We start from the raw sequence: 21,415 nt of genomic DNA, 5'->3' as shown, positions 1-21,415 counted from the left end.
ATCATATCAAAAAAATAATACACCACGACCAAGTAGGATTTATACCAGCTATGCAAGGATGGTTCAGCATTAGAAAATCAATCAACATAATCCACCACGTAAATAAAAGGAAAGAAAGAAATCACATGATCTCTCAATTGATGCAGAAAAGGCATTCAACAAAGTCCAACACCCATTGCTGATAAAAACTCTCAATAAAGTAGGTATAGAAGGGAAATTTCTCAGCATAATAAAGGGCATCTATGCAAAACCAATGGCCAACATCATTCTTAATGGAGAGAGGCTGAAAACATTCACCTTGAGAACATGAACTCAAGACAAGGATGCACTTGATCTCCCCTTGTATTGAATTGTGGTGGAAGCCCTAGCTAGAGCAATAAGGCAAGAAAATGAAATAAAGGGCATCCAAATTTGTAATGAAGAAGTTAAACTGTCCCTGTTTGTGGATGATATGATACTATACAAAGAAAACCCTAAAGACTTCACCAGAAAACTACTAGAACTAATAGAAAGATTCAGCAGAGTAGCAGGATACAAGAAAAACATATAAAAATCCATTGGATTCCTATACATAAATAAAGAGAATGATGAAAAGGAAATCAGGAAAGCAATACCATTTACAGTAGCCCCTAAAAAAATAAAATACTTAGGAATAAATCTAATCAGGGATGTAAAAGACCTATACAAAGAAAACTACAAAACGTTACTGCAAGAAACCCAAAGGGATCTACATAAATGGAAAAACATCCCATGCTCATGGATAGGTAGACTCAACATAGTGAAAATGGCAGTTCCACCCAAAGCAATTTACAAATACAATGCAATCCCGGTCCAAATACCAACAACATTCTTTAAAGAGATGGAAAAACTAATCATTAACTTTATATGGAAAGGGAAGACGCCCTGGGTAAGTAAAGCACTATTGAAGAAGAAGAATAAAGTAGGAGGACTCGCACTACCTGACCTCAGAACGTACTATACAGCTACAGTAGTCAAAACAGCCTGGTACTGGTACAAAAACAGATGCATTGACCAATGGAACAGAATTGAGAACCCAGAGGTAAATCCATCCATCTGTGGTCACCTGATCTTCGACAAGGGCCCAAAGTTCCTCAGATGGGGAAAAGACAGTCTTTTTAACAAATGTTGCTGGCAAAACTGGTTATCCATCTGCAAAAAAACGAAACAGGACCCATACCTCACACTATACACAAAAACTAATTCAATTTGTATCAAAGACCTAAATATAAAGCCAAAAACTATAAAGTTCCTAGAAGAAAAAATAGGATCAACGCTAGAGGCCCTAACGCACAGCGTTAACAGGATAGAAACCATAACTAACAATGCACAAACCCAAGAAGATAAGCTAGATTACTGGGGTCTTCTAAAAATGAAACACTTATGCTCATCAAAAGACTTCGCCAAAAGAGTAAAAAGAGAACCTACAGACTGGGAAAAAATTTTTGGACATTACAAATCAGACAAAGGTCTAATCTCTAAAATCTGTAAGAAAATCCAACACCTCTACAACAAAAAGACAAATAATCCTATTAAAAAATGGGCAAAGGAAATGAACAGACACTTCACCAAAGAAGACATTCAAGTGGCCAACAGACACGCGAGGAAATGCTTGCAATCACTAGCTATTAGAGAAATGCAAATTAAAATCACAATGAGAGACCATCTCACCCCGACATTACTGGTATGAATCAAAAAAACAGACGATAACAAATGTTGAAGAGGCTGCAGGGAGATTGGAACTCTTATGCACTGTTGATGGGAATGCAAAATGATACAACCATTTTGGAAAATGATGTGACGCTTCCTTAGAAAGCTAGAAATAGAAATACCATCCGATCCAGCAATCCCACTCCTAGGAATATATCCTAGAGAAACAAGAGCCGTCACATGAATAGACATATGCACACCCATATTCATTGCAGCACTGTTCACAATAGCAAAAAATGGCAACAACCTAGATGCCCCTCAACAAATGAATGGATAAACAAACTATGGTTCATTCACCCTATGGAGTATTATGCAATGATAAAGAACAATGATGAATCTGTGAAGCATCTCATAACACTGATGAAACTGGAGGACATTATGCTGAGTGAAATAAGTCAGTCACAAAAGGACAAATATTGTATGAGACCTCTACTGTAAAAACTCAGTTAAAAGTTTGCCCACAAAAAGAAACAATCTCTGTTGGTTACCAGGGATGAGAGGGGTGGGGGGTGGGACTAAATATACAGTAGATAAGTGGTAACTTTGGTGAAGGGTAAGACAGTACACAATACTTTGGAAGCCAGCACAGCTCATACAAGGAAAGGCCATGGAAGCTCCATAGACACATCCAAACTCCCTGAGGGACTGAATTGCTGAGCAGGGGACGGTGGGGACCATGGTCTTGGGGAACATCTAGCTCAATTGGCATAACACAGTTTATAAAGACAATGCTCTACATTCTACCTTGATGAGTTGTGTCGGGTCTTAAAAGCCTGTGAGCAGCCAGTGATACTCCAGTGATCTCACCCCTTTGGGAGCAAGGGAGAATGAAGAGAACAGGATACAAGGAAAAGATTAGTCCAAAGGACTAATGGACCACAGCTACCACAGTGTCCACCAGACTGAGCCTAGTACAGCTAGGTGGTGCCCGGCTACCACTGACTGCTCTGACCAGGATCACAATATAGGGTCCTGGACAGAGCTGGAAAGGATGTAGAACAAAATTCTAACACACAAAAAAAGACCAGATTTACTGGCCTGACAGACTGGAGAAACCCCGAAAGTATGGCCCCCGGACACCGTTTTAGCTCAGTGGTGAAGTCACTCCCAAAGTTCACTGTTCAGCCAGGGATTGGACAGCCTCATAAAACAAAACGGGACTAATGAGGCACAGCAGTCCAAGGTCAAGGACTAGTAGGCAGGAGGGGACAAGAAAGCTAGTAATAGGGGAACCGAAGGTTGCGAAGAGACAGTGTTGACATGTTGTGGGATTTTTAACCATTGTCATAGGGCAATATGTGTTTTAACTGTTTAATGAGAAACTATTTGTTCTGCAAACCCTCATCTGAAGTACCAAAAAAAAAAACAAAATTGTGAGATCAAATTGACAACAGCAACTCAAAAGGTTTGATGTGAAGCCGAGGGGACAGTGAGTTGAAGATAATGGTGATGGAATAATTTGGAAAAGGATAGTGAGAATAGCAGCACAACTGGAAGAATGTAATTGATGTCACTGAATTGTACATGTAGAAACTTTTGAAATGGTGTAACTTTGGCTATGTATATTTTCACCGAAAAAAAAAAAAAAGTCCCCCAAGTTTGAGAAGGGAGAGTGTTGATGTGTCGTGGGGTTGTTAACCAATGTCGTAAAACAACATATGTACTGACTGTTTTTAATGAGAAACTATTTGTTCTGTAAACCTTCATCTAAAGTACAATAAAATATATATATATTTATATAAAATAAAGTTCGTATAGAAAAATAAGGGTTTCTGGGAAAACTTTGAAAAAGAAGATCTTCAACTAGCTGTTCCAGGTATTAAGATGTGGTTTGAAGTCACGATAATTGTCACTGTATGGTACTAGCACATGAATAATAAACCAGTGGAAGAACAGACTTGTTTTCTCAACGGGGAAAAGATTGATGGTAATTGGGATATCTGGGTAGTCATCTAGAAGCAAATTAAGTTAGATTCATACTTCACACTGTTCACCAGAATATATTCTAAATGCACTAAAGATTTGAATGTAAAAATTAAAACCTGTAATGTATTAGAAGAAAATAAGGGAGAATTTTTTTGAACATTCTGGGGTAGTGAAGGCATTTCTAATTATGACCGTAAATTCAGAAGCTGTAGCAGAAAAAATTGATAAATTCAAATACATATTTTTAAAAACTTAATGCAAGTAAAAACCAAATAAAAAACTCCATCAGCAAATTCTAAATAAATAACACACTAGGAAAAAATAAGTTATTTATGACAGGCAAAGATTTAATCACTCTAATAAATGAAGAAATCCTGCAAATCAATAAAGAAAATACCAACAAATAAAAAAATACCGGCAACAGATATGAGCAGACTGTTCACAAAAGAAATATAGATGGTTTTTAAAACACATGAAAAGGTGCTTTTCTCATAAAAGGAAAATACCGATTAAAACTACAGATAGTACATTTTGTATATCAGATAGGGAAAAAAAGTAAAAAATCTGCTAATATACTTGGTTGGTGAGGCTTTAGGAAATGGGCAGTATTGCTTATGAGAGTATAAATTGGTAACAATCAGTAATGAGTTTTTTTTAATATCTGAATAAATTACAAGTACGTAAACTGCCAGGAATTTATCCCACAGATATACCTGTGCAAAATGACCTATGACAAGGTTACTATCTAGCATTGCATACAGTGTAATAGTGGAAGTTTAGAAACTACCTAAATATCTATTGATGGGGAGTGGATAAGTAAATATGGCGTATCCCTACAGTTGTGCAAAAGAATGAGGACGTTGTGAAGTGAAAAACTCAAAGTCCAGAACAATGTATGTAGTCTGCAACCGTTTGCGTGATAAGGAAGATATTGCATTAATATTAAAATTCCTTATATTTGTATAAATATCTCTGGAAAGAAATTTGTTTAATCCCCATGGTTACCTGGTGGGAAGGGGAGAGTAGGAAGTGAGAGAGTAGGAACACAATTAGAAGTTGAAACTTTGGATGATTTTTGCTTTGTGAACCATGTATGTTTTATATGTCAGTATACCTAGAAAATAAAATTAAAAATGAATTCTTTTAGGAAAACGGTATGGCCACAGTATATTGTAGGCGGTGAGTTTTTTTCTTTCTGTTCCATATTTTTGATTAAGAGAGACATGAAAGGAGAATAGTAGATGGCATTATTACTTCTAAAATAAAGAATAACTCAAAAGTACATGCCCTACTGAAAGTCGGCAAATAAATTTTATAGACACAAGGTCAGCGCATTTTGCACCCTTAGTTTTAACATTCAGGACGTTTGCCGTGTTTCCTGGATGTCTGACCCCTTGAACTGCCTGAGATGCATTTAGAAAGGTGTTGTATGTGCAGTCCACTCTTATAACTTGAAGACTGGCCAGGCTGGCTTTTCCCCACCCTCTTTTTGATTATTTTCCCTGATTATTAATATCTCACTAATATTAAAGCAAATGTAGACTAAATAATGGAATAGAACTCACTTGGCTTAGTTTAGTTGTGGCGGGTCACCCCCGCGTGACTGTTGGCAGAATGCTGAGATATTGAAGAGAGGGGAGGGATTTTGTGTTTTAACGTGCATTTTCACACTTGGACCTCACTACAGTCCCATTTAGGTGGATAAATAAATAACCCTTTTTTACAGATGAGGAAACTGAGGCTCAGAGAGATCAATGGAGTGAGGAATTGAACCCACACCTGTTGTCTCAGAACAGTTTTCTTTCCACTTGTTCTCCAAATAACGCATAGTCTTAGTAAGAGGTTTAATGAGGGATTTAATCAAAAGAAATGACCAAGAAAAGGAATGAGTGAAAAATGAGGGACAGAGCATGAAAAAGGAGAAGAGAAAACATGTTTTGTAGAGGAACTGGTTGTTGTTGTTATTAGGTTCTGCTGAGTCTATTTCAACTCATAGCGACCCCATATGTCAGAGTAGAACTGTCGCATAGGGTTTTCTTGGCTGTACTCTTTACGGAAGCAGATTACCAGGTCTTTCTCCCACAGACACTTAACCGTTTGTGCCTGGTACCTTAGGCTAAAGTGAGGTATCTTGGGATTTTTCCGTGCTTTTCATCTGTTCTGTGTTATCCTGGTATGTGACAGTTAGGTATAGCATTTTTCCTGAGGAAGAGAAATATTTGGATGATGCCTCTTTGCAAATTCGCCTTCACCAGTGAAATTCAGGCTGATGAGGCTGACTTGACCGGTTTGCTGCTCCATCAAATTTTCCTTGTCCCTTAGGAAGTACGTTACTGGTGAGAAGAAATGCAAGAATTAGAGTGAGATTCATATTTTTCAATGTTATTTCATAACAAATTACTTTTCTAAGAGGTTATTTATGCTCATGTTGCTACTGGAAGGCCTAGGTAGGTAGGTCCTCACTGGTAAATACAGTCATTCAGTGTTGTTGTTAGCTGTTGTCGAATTGCCCCTGACTCATGGTGACCGTGTGCATAATGGGATCATACTGTTGTAATCCAGAGGATTTTCACTGGCTGATTTTTTGGAAGTAGATAGCCAGGCCTTTTTTCCTAGTCCAGAAGCTCCACTGAAACCTGTTCAGCATCATAGCAGCATGCAAGCCTCCACTGACAGATGGGTGGGGCTGTGCTTGAGGTGTGTTGACTGGAAATCGAACCTGGTCTCCTGCGTGGAAGGTGAGAATTCTACCACTGAGCCGTAATATAGGGGGAAAATATCTCAAACATAGATGAGAGGAGATCTGTTTATGGGGAAGATGAAAATGGATTGAAAATAAATCTGCTGGTACCTTGTTTCATAGCATCCTGATGAAAAGAGATTGGAAGGCCTCTCCAAGCAGCTGGACTGGGATGTTCGCAGTATTCAGCGCTGGTTTCAACAAAGACGCAACCAGGAAAAGCCAAGCACACTGACGAGGTTCTGTGAAAGCATGTAAGTTGCTGTTTTTTTTTTTTGAAAGAAAAACCTAACTAAGTACTCACGCCATCCCTGAGGTGAAAAAGAACAGATCTGTGCAGGCTCCAACAGCTCCTAAAAAGCAAGTCATCTTGTGGAGAAAATAGTCCAGGAAGAACTGGGGAGACAGTTTGTAAGAATTTGTGATTTTTGGTTTGGATGCATTAAGTGAAGTACCCCTTCCTAATGGGATTCCCACAAAGTAAGCAGGCTACCAGGGCCTCTGATGATATTTTCAACCAGCCATTTTGAAATATAGCATTAAAGTCCATTACTGTTATAGACTCCTATAATTTAAATTTTAATAGAAGGGACTTAATCAACATGTTCTTCCCTCTGATAAAAAATAAAATACAAGGATATATTATCAGAGGGTCATGATGATGTCCTGTTTTCGTGGAGATGTTAAGAAATGTCTACACTATATCCTTGTGTGAGTTTAATGAAGCACTGCTTCAAGGTGGAGGATGGAATAAAAGTCTATTCCATTTCTAAAATGTGCACTTTATGGTATGCAAATTATATATCAATAAAGCTGTTAAGAAAGAAAAAAAGAATCCACAGAGAATGCTTCTAGCACAGTGATATTTTGAGGTGGTGATGCTTAATGCATTTATCCATAGGAAAGTCAGAGGAAGAAATATTAAAGCATTCAGCACATTCCCAACAAAGGAAAGATTCTGCCTCAAGTGTAGTAACCCCATTTGCTCTTTATTCTTGTGATACGACTGTTTCTTAGTCTAACAGTTCTTTGCTTTAGGAACTTTGTTCTGATACCTGATCAGTTAAGCTATAGTGCTGTCAATGTGGCTCCCTTAATTTCAGGTCCTTTCTATTTGGGGTTGGAGTTACAGTTTTAGGTTTGACTTTCAATTATTCCAGAAGACTTTTAGCAATGGCAATTTAAGGCTTAGAGGGAAACCTAACGTTACAGAAGAAATGATCGAGAGGTAGAATTAATATTGTTAATTCCTAGGGCTGAGTAAATGTGGAAGCATAAATAGGGTCCCCAGGAGGTCAGAATATTTATAAAACCTGGAAATACAACCTAGTAGATATAATCCACAAAGCCCTTCCCATAACTGAAGTTAGTGGCAGTTTATGGAAGAATTTATGCATCTGGGCTCCTGATCAAAACCAGGAATTGCTTCCTGGCCTCGCCCTGCCACATATACAAAGGGCCTGGACTCCATCTGTGTTGGGTCTGAGCGCATACGCACGTACTTAACTTCATGTCATCCTCCCCTCCTCCAACTAACTTCTTCAGAAACTCGATGCTAGCGCCTTCTATACTATATTGAGTCTACACCAAGTTCTCTCAAATACCAAGGTGCTATGTGTCTATATATGTTCACCTTAATTATATTATAAATTCTTCTTGAGAGCAGTAGGGCCCTGTCTTGTTCTTCTTGAACTCTTCTCAGCCTTTCACACCACATACAGACTATGCTGAATAAATATTTGTTAAATGACTGAATGTTAGATTGGCATTGTTTTGGAAAGATTTGCTGATCTGAGTTGGCCCCTTGCCCCACAAATGAAGAGTACCTAACACATATTTACTTAGCGTAAAACTTATCTAGGAAGATTATCTGACTATGGAAAGCTCCTAGACAATTTCAAAGACAGATTCAGAGAAAACAATGGAATGTAAAAGGAGAACACATAGATAACAGTGTAAGGAATAAAGCAGAATTATAGTGATCTATATACGTACATATGTGTGTCATAGCTATTTTTCTATTAATATAAACATTAATCTGGAACAGTTATTTTGAACTAGAGATGCACCTTATAATCACCTGGCATGATTTTCAAAATACACATACCTGGGGCCCACCCTAGGTAATCTGATTTAGTAAGGTGAATCAAGTGGAGTCTGGACATGTGTATCTTGGTAGAAGTCCTCCAAGTGATTGTGACATACATCCTTGCTTAAGAAACACTAATCTATTAAAATAGATAATTGCTCTTCAAAAATATGAAAAATCAAATTAGAAACCAAGAGAACACAAATCTGGGGCTCATAGCTCTAGGTCCTAAATGTAAAGAATCTATAGTTTTTCCTTTATATAAGTTACCATTTTAGAAAATATGGAATTCTATTAGGGACTGGCATTTCATTTTTCAGTAGTGTAGAATAGCACCAAACAGTGTTTGTACGCATCTGCTGGCACGTCCAGTTTTTGGCACACTCATTTAATGCAGATGGACTTAGTAGAAGAAGTTGTTCAGTGAGTAATATGCTGAAATGTTGACTTTTTTTTTTTTTTCCTTTTTCTGGATGTCAGTCATTCTTAGATCTGTCAGTGTTGATGAATATTCTTCCAGACACATTTAAATCCTTACTGGCAATAGAAATAGAGATTTTCATGAAGGAGTAAAGAATTTGTAAAAAGAGATTTCATGTGAGACATTTTAGGAGGAACTGATTCAAAATGGAAACTGGTGCTGGGTGGGCATCATTCTTTTAGGCTGCTGAAATTTGTCATCCTCTTCTGACAATGGTATCAGAGTTGTATGTTTTTATCATTCAGGGAGAAACGGGAAGAGGCAGAAATAAGATGTCAGAATATATGGCTTCTCTCTTATTTGTGCCCTACCTTTGCCCATCATTTTTGAGTATTGTTCAGTACATTTAATAGCACACGTCTGGGAGTAAATATTATATATGGCTTTAATTTAAGCTATCTCCGGTTGACTGGAAAGATAAATCTCCCACACGATAACCTGAAAATATAGGGCAAGGAATAGTCACACTTGACAGATTACTACTAATTTATTTGAATTGAAGTTTGTGACATACTGTGCTGAAGTTATGGAGACTATGTGTAAAATAAGGGCTGGATCCTCTTTCTTCAGGAGTTCCATTTTAGAGTTAATGCTGATTAAAAACTACCCCCAAGTGCTGCCATGTTTGGGTGCTTCTCTCTAGTGGCAGCAGTCTTGCCAAAAATCTGGGAACCTCTTTTGAAATTGTGACTTTATTTCTGCAAAGCAGCCTTTTGATTTTCTTGATCTGTGATTCCATTGAACTAAGGATAATTCAAGAATGAGAAGTGAGTGGTTTATCCACTTCCCCTCATTCTACCAATTTGGTCACTGTGACTCCAAATAGCTGTTCTTACTTGGACAAGTCAGCAATGCTGTCATGTGACCTCAGCTAGAAAGTAAAAACCCGTTGCCATCGAGTTGATTCTGACTCAAGAGCCTATAGGACAGAGAAGAACCGCGCCACAGGGTTTCCAAAGAGTGGCTGGTGGGTTCGAACTGCTGACCTTTTGGTTAGCAGCCAAACACTTAACCACGGCATCACCAGGGAAAGACGGAGGGCAGGGATTGCACAGGAAACGAGTTGAGTCTCTTAAATCCCTCTATTTCAGATCAGTCTTTTATCTGATGAAATTTTTTTCTTGACCCAGACACCTGTTTGCAGAACAGTTAACTCACATTTGGCAAGTACTTTAGAATCTTCCACGCATTCATAAGCTGGTGATGGACAAAGTTTGCTAAAAAAAAATTCAGTTTTGATTATTTTCTTCAACATATCACGTAACGAGCATGATTTACAAAGCTTACTACTAAAATTCTCCTGAAGATTGATACAGTGTTTGAAGGGAAAAATAAGAGAGAAGTAATATGCATATGCTGACCCTGAGGTTTAGAAAAAAAGAATGAGTTGTAAAAGTGAAGAACAGCTTCTTAATTCTTCAAACGTACACATTTGAGCTGTTTTGTTGCTGTTGTGATGATGGTGGTGGTTTGCCCCTTAATACAAAACAGTCCCTGGAATTGTTGAAAAACTTTTGTCATCCAAAGTACACAATTATAGCCCTAGTTATTGCTCAAATTTGGTCGAGTCAGTGAGGGTCGTAGTGTTCAAGACTCTTAAACAGTTCTTAAATCTGTGAGTTGTATTCGGGTCAGTTTTCACATTAGGGCAGGGGTTGACAAACTTTTTCTTTTAAAGGACCAGAAGGTAAATGTTTTAGGCTTTGCAGGCTATATAGTGTCTGTCACAGCTACTCAGCTCTGCCATTGAAGCACAAAAGCAGCCATAGACAAATAAGCATGTCTGTGTTCCAGTAACACCTTATTTGTGAATACTGAAATTTGAATTTCATATAATTTTCACATGCCGCAACATATTATTCTTTAAAAAACTTTTTCAACCATTTAAATATTTAGAAACCATTTTTAACTCATGTGCCATACAAAAACAGATGATGGACTGCATTTGGCCGGCAAACTATAGTTTGCCAAACCCTGCTTTAGGGTTACGATAGTATTAGTGGTTCTTTCTGAGTTTTGAGAAAAAGAATGTAGTCTCACAGAGCCAGGTACAGTCATCTATTGCTCAGAGTTTAGTCATATAATAGAAACACTAGAATAGTTCTGTAGTTGTTGTGGTGATTCACTGGTTGAAATCTCGCTTTCCATGCTGAAGACCTGGGTTTGATTCCCAGCCAGTGCACCTCAGGCACGGCCACCACCTGTCTATCAGAGAAAACTTGTGTGTTGCTGTGGTGCAGTGGAGCTCCCAGACTAAGATGGACTAGGAGATGCCTGGTGATCTACTTCTGAAAATCAGCCAGTGAAAACACTATGGATCATAATGGTCTGATCTTGTTGTGCATGGGGTCACCATGAGTTGGGGGCCGACTCCATGGCAGCTAACAACACAAGATGCCTATCTCTAATATTTCTGAGATATGGTACCTGGATGGAGTGCAGCATCATTTAGCTCAACCACACACTCTTTGAAGCTGTTAATATTCTCAAGACAGTATCACTTTTACTACAGAAATTCTGAAGATTGATGAATTAGATAGAACCTGTGGACAGTCTACTCTTTTCTCAGTAAGCTTTTAAAACCGTTTCCCCTCTTACCATCTGTGGCAAGTGAACTCATGCAAATACTACAAAAAAAAGAAGTGGCACTTTACCTTAAAAAAGAACTGAGGTTTGCTTGTGGAAGTGGACTTCAGAAGGGGTTGCAGCTTGTGAGTTGCTGTGAAGGGGTGGAAGGAGGGAGAATTCTAACACAAGATGGAGTTAGGTATCGCTCGTTAGTATGCAGTGAACTGCAGCCGGTGGATGCTTGAGGGGTTCATGTGTGCATCTTGCGTATTCCTATGTGACTTGGGTTAGCTGGGTGTGATTTTCTGCATTCACTCTGGGTAAGGTTGTGTGTCAACTTCTCTGGACCATGATTCTCAGTGGTTTGGCAGTTATGATGTAGTTTGGCAACTATGTAATGATGTAATCACTTCCATAATGAGATCTGATATAATGTAATCACTTCAGTGATGAGATCTGTTATGAGCAGCCAGTCAGTTGAAAGGGAATTTCCTTGGGGATGTGGCCTGCATCCAATATAGGTGGACTTTCTGGCCAAACTCGCTGGCTTTTGCTCACTCTGGATCCTGCAGCTGGCTCCTGTTCATCTCACCTCCAGTTCTTGGGACTCGAGCTAGCAACTTACGTGCCAATCTTGGGATTCGTTGGCCTCCACAGCCTGTGAGCCAGAGGCCTGCTGTCTGACCTACTTATCTTGGGTTCGCCAGCCCCTGCAGCTGCATGCATCAGGAGAAGCCTCCAGCCTGACCCACGAACTTGGGATTTTGCAGCCTCTACAACTTCGTGAGCCATTTCCTTGATATAAATCTCTTTCTATATTTATATATTTATACGCTTCACTGGTTTTGCTTCTCTAGAGAACCCAGCCTAAGACAACTGAGAATGCAAGCAAACACCAAATGCATGTTACAGTCACCTTGGAACACACTCACAAATTCATGTTTACATGATAAAAAAGTATTTTAGCGCTAGCTGACAGTATAGTGTCCTAGTTAAGGAGTGAGCTGTGAAACAGGCAAGCCAAGTTCGAGTCTTTCCTGTAATAAAAACCTGTGGGGTACTTGGGAGAGTTGTTTGACTACCCTAAGCTTTAGTTTCTTTATTTCTAAAATGAGCATATTAATAGTGCCTACCTTTTGGGGTTGTTGTGAAAACTAAATGAATTAATATATATATGGTGTTTAGATAGCTGCTTTGCACATAGTAATAGAATAGTGAAGGTTAGCTTCCTTCAGCAGCATCTCATGGTCTGTTATTATGTTGGTTAACACTAGCAGCAGCAAATAGCGCTTAGTCTGTCACAGCCTAGTACTGGCAGTGCTTTTGGGCACCCTCAGAGTGACAAGCACACTACTTAGCTACTAGAGTGGCTCTGGTATTTGTCATTTTGAGAGGAGAGATCCAAGGCGATGTAAGCAGAGCAGGTTCTCAGTTTAGAATGAAGCTCTTTTATTCTGTGGAACCCCAAGAAGACAGAAGCCATGTGGATTCACTGGGTTATCAAATTGGTCTTTGCTTATACACAAGAAAAGGATACAAAACCAGACTGAGCTCAGAGCTGCAGAGCCTTTGGCTTGCTGCTGCATAGCAGCACAGAAGTGGATGAGAAAGGGTGTACTACTTCAGCAGGGAGTGATGCCTGCTGTGCCTGTAGAAGCCAAGGCTTTTGAAACACCACATGAGAAATGTCAGAACACACAGAGAATATCTTTGAACCATGGAGATTTAAAATGTGCCCGGGTGATTCTGAGGAGGACACAGCTTGCCTCTGCCAGGGTGGAGAGAGGAACAAAGCCTGATGCCCAGTGGTGTTGCTTTCGTAAAGCCACCTCTAGTAGGGCCAGGACAGTTCCTTCAGCCTTACTCTGAAGGTCAACAGGGCTTCTAGGTACAGTAGTTTGCTGTTAAGTGTAACATTTATTGGTTACGTCTTCCGTGCAGGTAAAGGGCTAGGGACTCTGGAGGCAGTTGATTTTGAGAGCAATTCAAGCGTGGGAGTCTGCAAAAGGGAAATAAAATAATACTTCCTATTTATTGGGTCATTCTTGGGATTGAATTGAGAGGGAGTATTGGCACAGTAGTTAAGAGCTCGGCTGCTAACCAAAAAAGTTGGCAGTTCAAATCCACCATCAGCTGTTTGGAAACCCTATCGGGCAGTTTTCCTCTGTCCTGTAGGGTCACTATGAGTCGGAACGGACTCAACGACACCAACAACAGCAACAGCGTGTCATGTGCTTGGTTTTCTTTCACCTGGGTTGCAAAGTTGAGCAGGCAACAGTTTCTGATCTTATGGGACTCACAGAGGCAATTGATTCTGCTTGTTATTAAAGTTGTTTAATACCTTGGTTAGGGAACATAACCTGTAACGCTGAAGTAAAATGTCTCCTTTCAAGGGCTCCTTCCTTATTTTCTGGAGCTCTGGTGATGCAGTGGTTAAGAGCTGAGGCTGCTAACCAAAAGGTTGGCAGTTCGAATCTACCAGCTACCGCTTGGAAACCCTGTGGGACAGTTCTACTCTGTCCTATAGGGTGGCTATGAGTTGGAATCCACTTGAGGGCAACGAATTTGATTTTTTTTGGTATTTCCTTTTTGTCCCAGTCATGGGTTGTTCTGGGCCTTGTACCTTAACTTGCCATCAAGAGAACTATAGTTTAAATTGTTGAGAAGAAAATACTTTGTTGCTTCCTCTTGGAAACCCAGTCTTTCTTGCCCTCTCTCACTCTCCTTTAGTTTTCCCTTCTTTCCTCCTTTGCACTCACCTCCCGCTGTCACAGGGCAGGGACCTTCTGCATGGAGTCACAGTGTTTGATTTCCTCCTGGCTCTTGCTGTTTTGTGATTAGTTCATGAGGCCACATCTCTCTGCAAGGGGCAGACAGGACGTTTAAAAGAAACCTCCACCATTACTAATTTGACTGTGATTGCCTTGAAAGTTGGCACGTTGAACGTAGCTCCTGATGTTTGAATACAGCACTTACTAATGCAATTGGATGGTACAAACTGTTAACGTGCTCATTGCTAACCAAAGGGTGGAGGTTCGAGTCTACCCACAGGTGCCTTGGAAGAAAGGCCTGGTGATCTACTTCTAAAAAATCAGCCATTGAAAATCCTATGGAGCACAGCTCTACTCCGACACACATGGAGTCAGCATAGTCAAAGTCAATTCGACAGCAAGTGGTTTAATGTAAGAGGTGAAAATGTTTGCGTGTAAGATGGTGGTAGAGGTGGGCATTTGGACTAAGCAGCAGGGTACCCAGCCATTTCCTAAATGGGGAGGATTTGAACAGATTCTGAGTGACTGTTGGGGAAGCAAGTCTTTGAGGTTTATTTGTAGGCCTCCGCAAATCTAAATTCCTAATGAGCCCTCCATGTGTTAAGAAACTTAAGTAACAGCAGTTAAGGCCGGCTACTTTGATTTTTTCTTAATAGACTTTATTTTTAGAATAGTTGTAGGATTACAGAAAAGTTGTGCGGAAAGTATAGACGATTTCCGTATAGAAACTCCTGCATGTTGTTTCTTCTCTTATTAACATCTTGTATTCCTGTGGCAATTTGTTACAGTTGATGAACCAATATTAATACATTATTATTAACTAAAGGCCATAGTGTGCATTAGGGTTCACACTTTGTGTTGTGCAGTTCTATGGGTTTGACAAATTGTGTCCACCATTATAGTATTGTACAGAATAATTTTACTGCCCTAAAAAACGCCCTGTGCTCTACCTAGTCATCCCTCCCCCCACCCCCTCAATCCCTGACAACTACTGATCTTTTCACTGTCAAGATAGTTTTGCTTTTTCCAAATGGTCGTATAGTTGGAATCATACAGTATGTAGCTTTTTCAGACAGGCTTCTTTCACTTAGCAATATGCGTTTATGGTCCCTGCATATCATTCCATGGCTCATTTCTTTTTATTGCTGAATAATACTCCATTGTGTGAATGTATCATAGTTTGTTTATCCATTCACCTATTGAAGGACATCTTGGTTGCTCCCAATTTTTGGCAATTATGAACTACTTCACTTTTTAATACAAGGTAAGCTATGGATAGTGTCTGTAAGGGTGTAATGATTTGAGAGAATTAAAGTGTTTTAGAAAATCACGTTATATATGGCCAGTATTTTTTATTTTGTGTGTATATGACCTTTTAACGGTTGCCAAGTGATAGGCAGCTATTTTCTCTTCTCTGGCAACTCAGCTATGTAGGAAAGTTAATGATACTATTCTTCTGAGGATATATTGTGAATGAAGTGTTTAATGCAGCATCACACAGGGTAGGTCAAGCTTTAACAACAGAATGAATATAAAGGTTAGTGCATGAGTCTTGGCCATATTGCTTAATTCTGCATGGTTCTGCTAACTCCTATACTCTCTTTATTTAACCACAGATGTAATGCAATTGAATATTTTTGTCTAATGTATTATTTATAATAATAGGTTTTCTTGCAAATGTAGTGGACACTTAAAGTTGGTATGAGACTTAGACTGCAGAGAAGGGGAGAAAAGAGATTTATTTACCAGGGTTGTCCTAGACACTGTGTTGGGGCCTTTATATTTAATTCTCACAATAACTGTGTAATATGGGGTATTATCAAGCCCCTTTTTACCTCTGAGAAAACTAAAGCAAAGAGAGGGTGATTGACTGATCCAAAGCCACACAGCCCATTAATGACAGACTTGGGATGTGACTCCAGTTTTGCCTAAATCCAGGGCTTGTGCTATTGCAACTGCATAGTGTTAGAGAAAGCTCAGGAATATTTCATGTTACCACATTCAGATAAAATGTAAAAGAGGGAAATTTGGTATTTTATTTGGACATCATAGCCTGCTTTCTCTTTTTCTTTTCCCCTCCATCTTGTAAAAGACTGAGATTAAATTTTGGTGCTTTTTCCTTGGCGCATCTAGAGCACTTTTTTTGTGGAGTTCTTGTAGACTTGCTGTTTTCACTATTTACATCTCTCTGCTATTAAACTGTCAACACTTTGAGTCTGGGGGCTGTGTCCTATTCATCTTTTCATCCCTGCAGCTCAGCAGATGCCTGGTGTTTTGTAAGACCCCAATAAATGTCTATTGAGTGAATCAATTATTTGAACTTTAGAGACTGGATTCAATCTCTAGGGACTAGAGGACTGAATTTAATTGGAGGAGGTTCAAGTTTATTCTCTCTCAAGTAGTCCTAGAGAAGGACGAAGTGGGGAAGGAGGAGGCAGGAAAGGCTTTCTGGAGGAAGTGACACTGCTAAATTTTCAAGACTGTGGGTGCCAAAGGCCACTCCTGGGATTGGAAATCACCTTAGAGAGTATGGTGTGTTTAGGAATAAGGAATGCATAAGGGAGAGACAGCCAGGGGGCAGATGCAGGCTCATTTGCCAAAGTGAGTCCCTGGACATTTGTCCCCATGCTCTCCTCTCTAAATGTCCAGGGCCACCTGCCTTCCTACTCTAAAATGTCATTGCTTTTCCTGCTTTCACAAAAATCCCGTGATTAACAAGTGCTTGGTTCGTTTAAGAATGGAACTGGCTTCTCAGTTGTTCATACCAGTTTATGACTGAGTTTGAACCTTTTATTTTTTTGTTAAAAAAAAAAACAAAAAGGTTAGTGAAATAAATCTCTAATTGGGAGATACATGACAGAGATAATTTTGAGCAGGTACCTTCCTGTGTTCCTTATGTGGTCTGCCTTCCAGCCTTTATTTGTTTAGTATAGTGCATAAAATATGGCCTGATGATCTCTCCCCTTTCTATTCCCACCTCCCACATAAAATATAAAAATTAAAAATCCAAAGGAAAAGGAAATAAAGCCAAATTAAACTGTTACCTCACTATTGGCTATACATACTATGTCATATTTTACAGGGGAAAAAAAAAAACCCACAAAAAAACAGGATATGGGACTCATAATGCCCAGTAGTATGCCATTAACTGAGCCCTCTGCAATGAAGGTTCAACCTTAAATGAAAATCAGAACACGCGGTCAGGAAAGTAAAAGTGTGCTTGTGTACTTCTGAGATGTGCGTATTTGAAATGAAGATTGTTTCAGAAAATTAATAAAAATCATGTCTCCACAGGACTTAATTCACTTCAGTTTGCCAAATGGATACAGAAGACCTGTTATGTGGCAGGGGCTGGGGAACTTAAAGATAGAAAGAATAAATCCCTGTTGCCTGATACTCGGAGATCAGGAGGGAAACAGGCACAACAATTTGGAATAGAGCTTCAGGAGCATGGAGCTCAGCCTGGGGAGAGGGTGGAGTCACTAAATTATAAATAGTGCTTGTGGATTAGCCAACCAAATTTGAAATAAACAAATCTAAGAATAGGTCAATCTGGAGAGCTTCTAGTGAATACATTTTATGATGATTTGGGGAAAAGAATTAGCATTGAAGTGTACAGGCTGAGTAGATAATATCACAATTTTTAAAGTAATTGCTTAAGAATTGGTTGACATTCAGCCATTTTAGGAGGTAGCGTTTGCTTAAGAACTGGTAGCTTTGCAGGAAGAAGTCCACGCTGATCTGAAGGCACTGGCAGAAAACAAGACTGCAGGAATTGATAGAATACTAATTGAGATGTTTCAACAAACAGATGCAAGGTTGGAAGTGCTCACCCATCTATGCCAAGAAATTTGGAAGACAGCTACCTGGCCAACTGACTAAAGAGATCCATATACATGCTTATTCCAAAAAAAGATGATCCAGTGGAATGTGGAAATTATCAAACAATATCATTAATGTCACATGGAGGTAAAATTTTGCTGAAGATAATTCAGAAACACTTGCAGCAGTACATCAACAGAGAACTGCCGAAAATTCAAGCTGGATTCAGAAGAGGATGTGGAACAAAGGGTATCATTGCTGATGTCAGATGGGTCTTAAATGAAAGCAGAGAATACCAGAAAGATGTTTACCTGTGTTTTATTGACTATGCAAAGGCATTCAACTGTGTGGATCATAACACATTATGGATAACATTATGAAGAATGGGAATTACAGAATAGGTAATTGTGCTCATGTGGAACCTGTACACATACCAAGAGGCAGTTATTTGGATAGAACAAAGGAATGCAGCATGGTTTAAAGTCAGGAAAGGTGTGCGTCAGGGTTGTGTTCTTTCACCATACTTATTAAGTCTGTATGCTGAGCAAATAATCCAAGAATCTGGATTATATGAAGAAGAATGGGACATCAGGTTTGAAGGAAGACTGCTTAACAACCTGCAGTATGCAGATGACACAACCTTGCTTGCTGAAAGCAAAGAGGACTTGAAGCACTTACTGATGAAGATCAAAGACTACAGCCTTCAGTATGGATTCCACCTCAACATAAAGAAAACAAAAATCCTCACAACTGGACCAATAAGCAGCATCATGAGAAACAGAGAAAATATTGAAGTTGTCAAGGATTTCATTTTACTTGGATCCACAATCAATGCACATAGAAGCAGCAGTCAAGAAATCAAACGATGTATTGCATTGGGCATATCTGCTGCCAAAGACCTGTTTAAAGTGTTAAAAAGCAAAGATGTCACTTTGAGAGCTAAGGTATGCCTGACCCGAGCCATGGTATTTTCAATTGCCTCATATGTGTGTGACAGCTGGGCAATGAATAAGGAAGACCAAACAAGAATAGATGCATTTGAATTATGGTGTTGGCAAAGAATATTGAATATACCACAGACTGCCAGAAGACTGAACATATCTGCCTTGGAGGAAGTACAGCCAGAATACTCCTTAGAAGCAAGAATGACAAGACTTTGTCTCACATACTTTGAACATGTTATCAGGAGGGAACAGTCCCTAGAAAAGGACATCATGCTTGGTAAAGTAGAGGGTCAGCAAAAAAGAGGAAAGACTCTCAATGAGATCAATTGACACAGTGGCTGCAAAAAAGAGCTCAAACATGGCAATGATCATGAGGATGGTGCAGGACCAGGAGTGTTTCGTTCTGTTGTACATAGGGTCCCTGTGAGTTGGAATCAACTCGACGGCACCTAATAAAACAACAGCAAAGGAACAGTATTTGGAATACCAAGTGACCATCTTGGAATAGAATTCTGCAGGACTATCCTATACTAAAGCATACACCGTTAAGCCACACTGGGTGCTAGAAGAGTCACTAAGCATGGAAATGCCTTAGTTGTGCTGGATATTTGGTGCTCTTCGTCAGTGAAAACTAGCTTTAGTTCGGAGCCACCATTGATCTTCCTTCTTTTAGTTCTCCTTTCCTTCCCTGTGGGTGAGTGGGGACAGGAATAGGTGAGGAGCTTGGGTAGAGAGGAATAAGGGGAATGTATTCTGCCTATACCAGGTACAACCCAGTGATCTGAAGACTGGGATACTGTTTGCAGAAAAATGGAAACCAAGTGAGAAATTCCTAACTTAATAGGGAAAGTGATACATGCCTCGTTTTGCGACAGAAGGCGTGAGGGGCTTAAAGCTGCACCTGTATCACTAGTTGATAGGCCTGTACTGATCTCAAGAAGTAACCAAGAATTTTCTTCTGTTTCTTCAGGATTTCCTCCAGTGTTGTCTTTGAGATGTTTTTTCAATGGACACTCTTGGCTTTTCTTCCATTACTCATTGGGATGATAGTTCTTATCTACTGATTTCGCTCCTTTTATTAGTTTTAGTTGTGGAAATGTGTCCAAGTTGAACTGATTTCAGTGCTTACTGAATCCAATTCTGAAAGACAGCTTGAGCTTGGGTGTGTCATTTAAATTTGATTAATTAAAAAATAAATCATTGTTTTATCTGGAATTTTGAAGTGTTTATGTGAATCCCGGCCAAACATCTGGTATATTAAAAGCTAAAAGTTTCTCTGGTTTCATGACTTTAAGTGTTTGTATTTCTGCTTCTTCCCAATACTTAACATAGTTCAGTAAACTTTTTTTGGAGCATTTACTGTAAGCTGGGTTCTGTATCAGATGCTAGATGGAAAAACAGGACCTCTGCTCTCGATGGATAAATGACATGATCTCTTTGCTTCACCCTCTAGACCTTAGTTTCCTCATCTGTAAAACAGGGATAATAATCATATAGACAAGATAGAGTTGTTTTAATGACTAAATAAAATAATGCATGTAAAGAACCTAGGACAGCACCTAACACATAGTAAGAGCTCAAGAAAAGTAATTGTTTTTGATCAGTTCTGATTTCTGCATGTTAGAGACTGGCAAAGTAAATGAATTTCCCTACCTAGTCAAATAATATCATTCTAAGTTTGCTTAATACTCTCGGGTATACATTACCACTGTGCAGATTATCAGGTCTTTATTTCTATAAAATTCCCAAATGCCTAAAGATGTAATTATCTGGTAAGCTTGATGTGATGGCTTTTCTTGGAGGAGCTAAAACTCGTAATTTAAATTTTTTCATCTTCCCTTTCTTTGAAGAAAAACTTCTTTGAGATTAGGGTGAAAGCATGGTTTTCTGGCTTTTAAAGTGGCACGTAAATTGAAACCTCAATTCTTTACTATCCAGAACAGGAGGATAAGGCCCTTGTGGTGGAACTCAGAGTTTATATCTTAGGTGAAGAAGTCAGAGCACACAGGGGCCGGTGGGCATAGGAGTCTAGAGCACCAGTGGGCATAGGAGTCTAAGGCTCTACCTGCCTGTCTCTACCACGTACCAACTTGCTGAGTCTCAGTTTCTTGAAATTTAATGTGAATTAAAATTTTATCTCAAATTTAAAATGAGGCCATAGAGTTGTGCTAAACACATAAAGTACTTGCACATAGAAAGCAGTTAATAAATGTTATCTGCTATTATGCTAATGATGGTTAGGAGATGTGGTTGTTGTTAGACCCATGTGTGCAGAGTAGAACTGCTCCATAGGTTTTCAAGGTTATGACCTTTTGGAAGCAGATCGCCAGGCCTGCTTTTTTTTTT

At 39.3% G+C, this 21,415-nt stretch overlaps 1 protein-coding gene across 2 annotated transcripts in view; it reads left to right on the top strand.

The window, feature by feature from the left end:
- CERS6 (ceramide synthase 6) overlaps nucleotides 1-21,415 on the top strand; it is a 333,383-nt gene that overhangs the window by 94,272 nt on the left and 217,696 nt on the right. For both annotated transcript variants that reach the window (XM_023730602.1, XM_004375551.2), the window contains exon 3: nucleotides 6,518-6,648. In XM_023730602.1, coding sequence (XP_023586370.1) covers nucleotides 6,518-6,648 — 131 coding nt within the window. The remainder of the gene's footprint in view (nucleotides 1-6,517; nucleotides 6,649-21,415) is intronic.

Source organism: Trichechus manatus, unplaced genomic scaffold, assembly GCF_000243295.1.
Source record: "Trichechus manatus latirostris isolate Lorelei unplaced genomic scaffold, TriManLat1.0 scaffold00037, whole genome shotgun sequence".
Taxonomy (NCBI): Eukaryota; Metazoa; Chordata; class Mammalia; order Sirenia; family Trichechidae; genus Trichechus; species Trichechus manatus.
The sequence above is the reverse complement of the archived record's forward strand: the minus strand, read 5'-3'. Positions and strand labels throughout refer to the sequence as shown.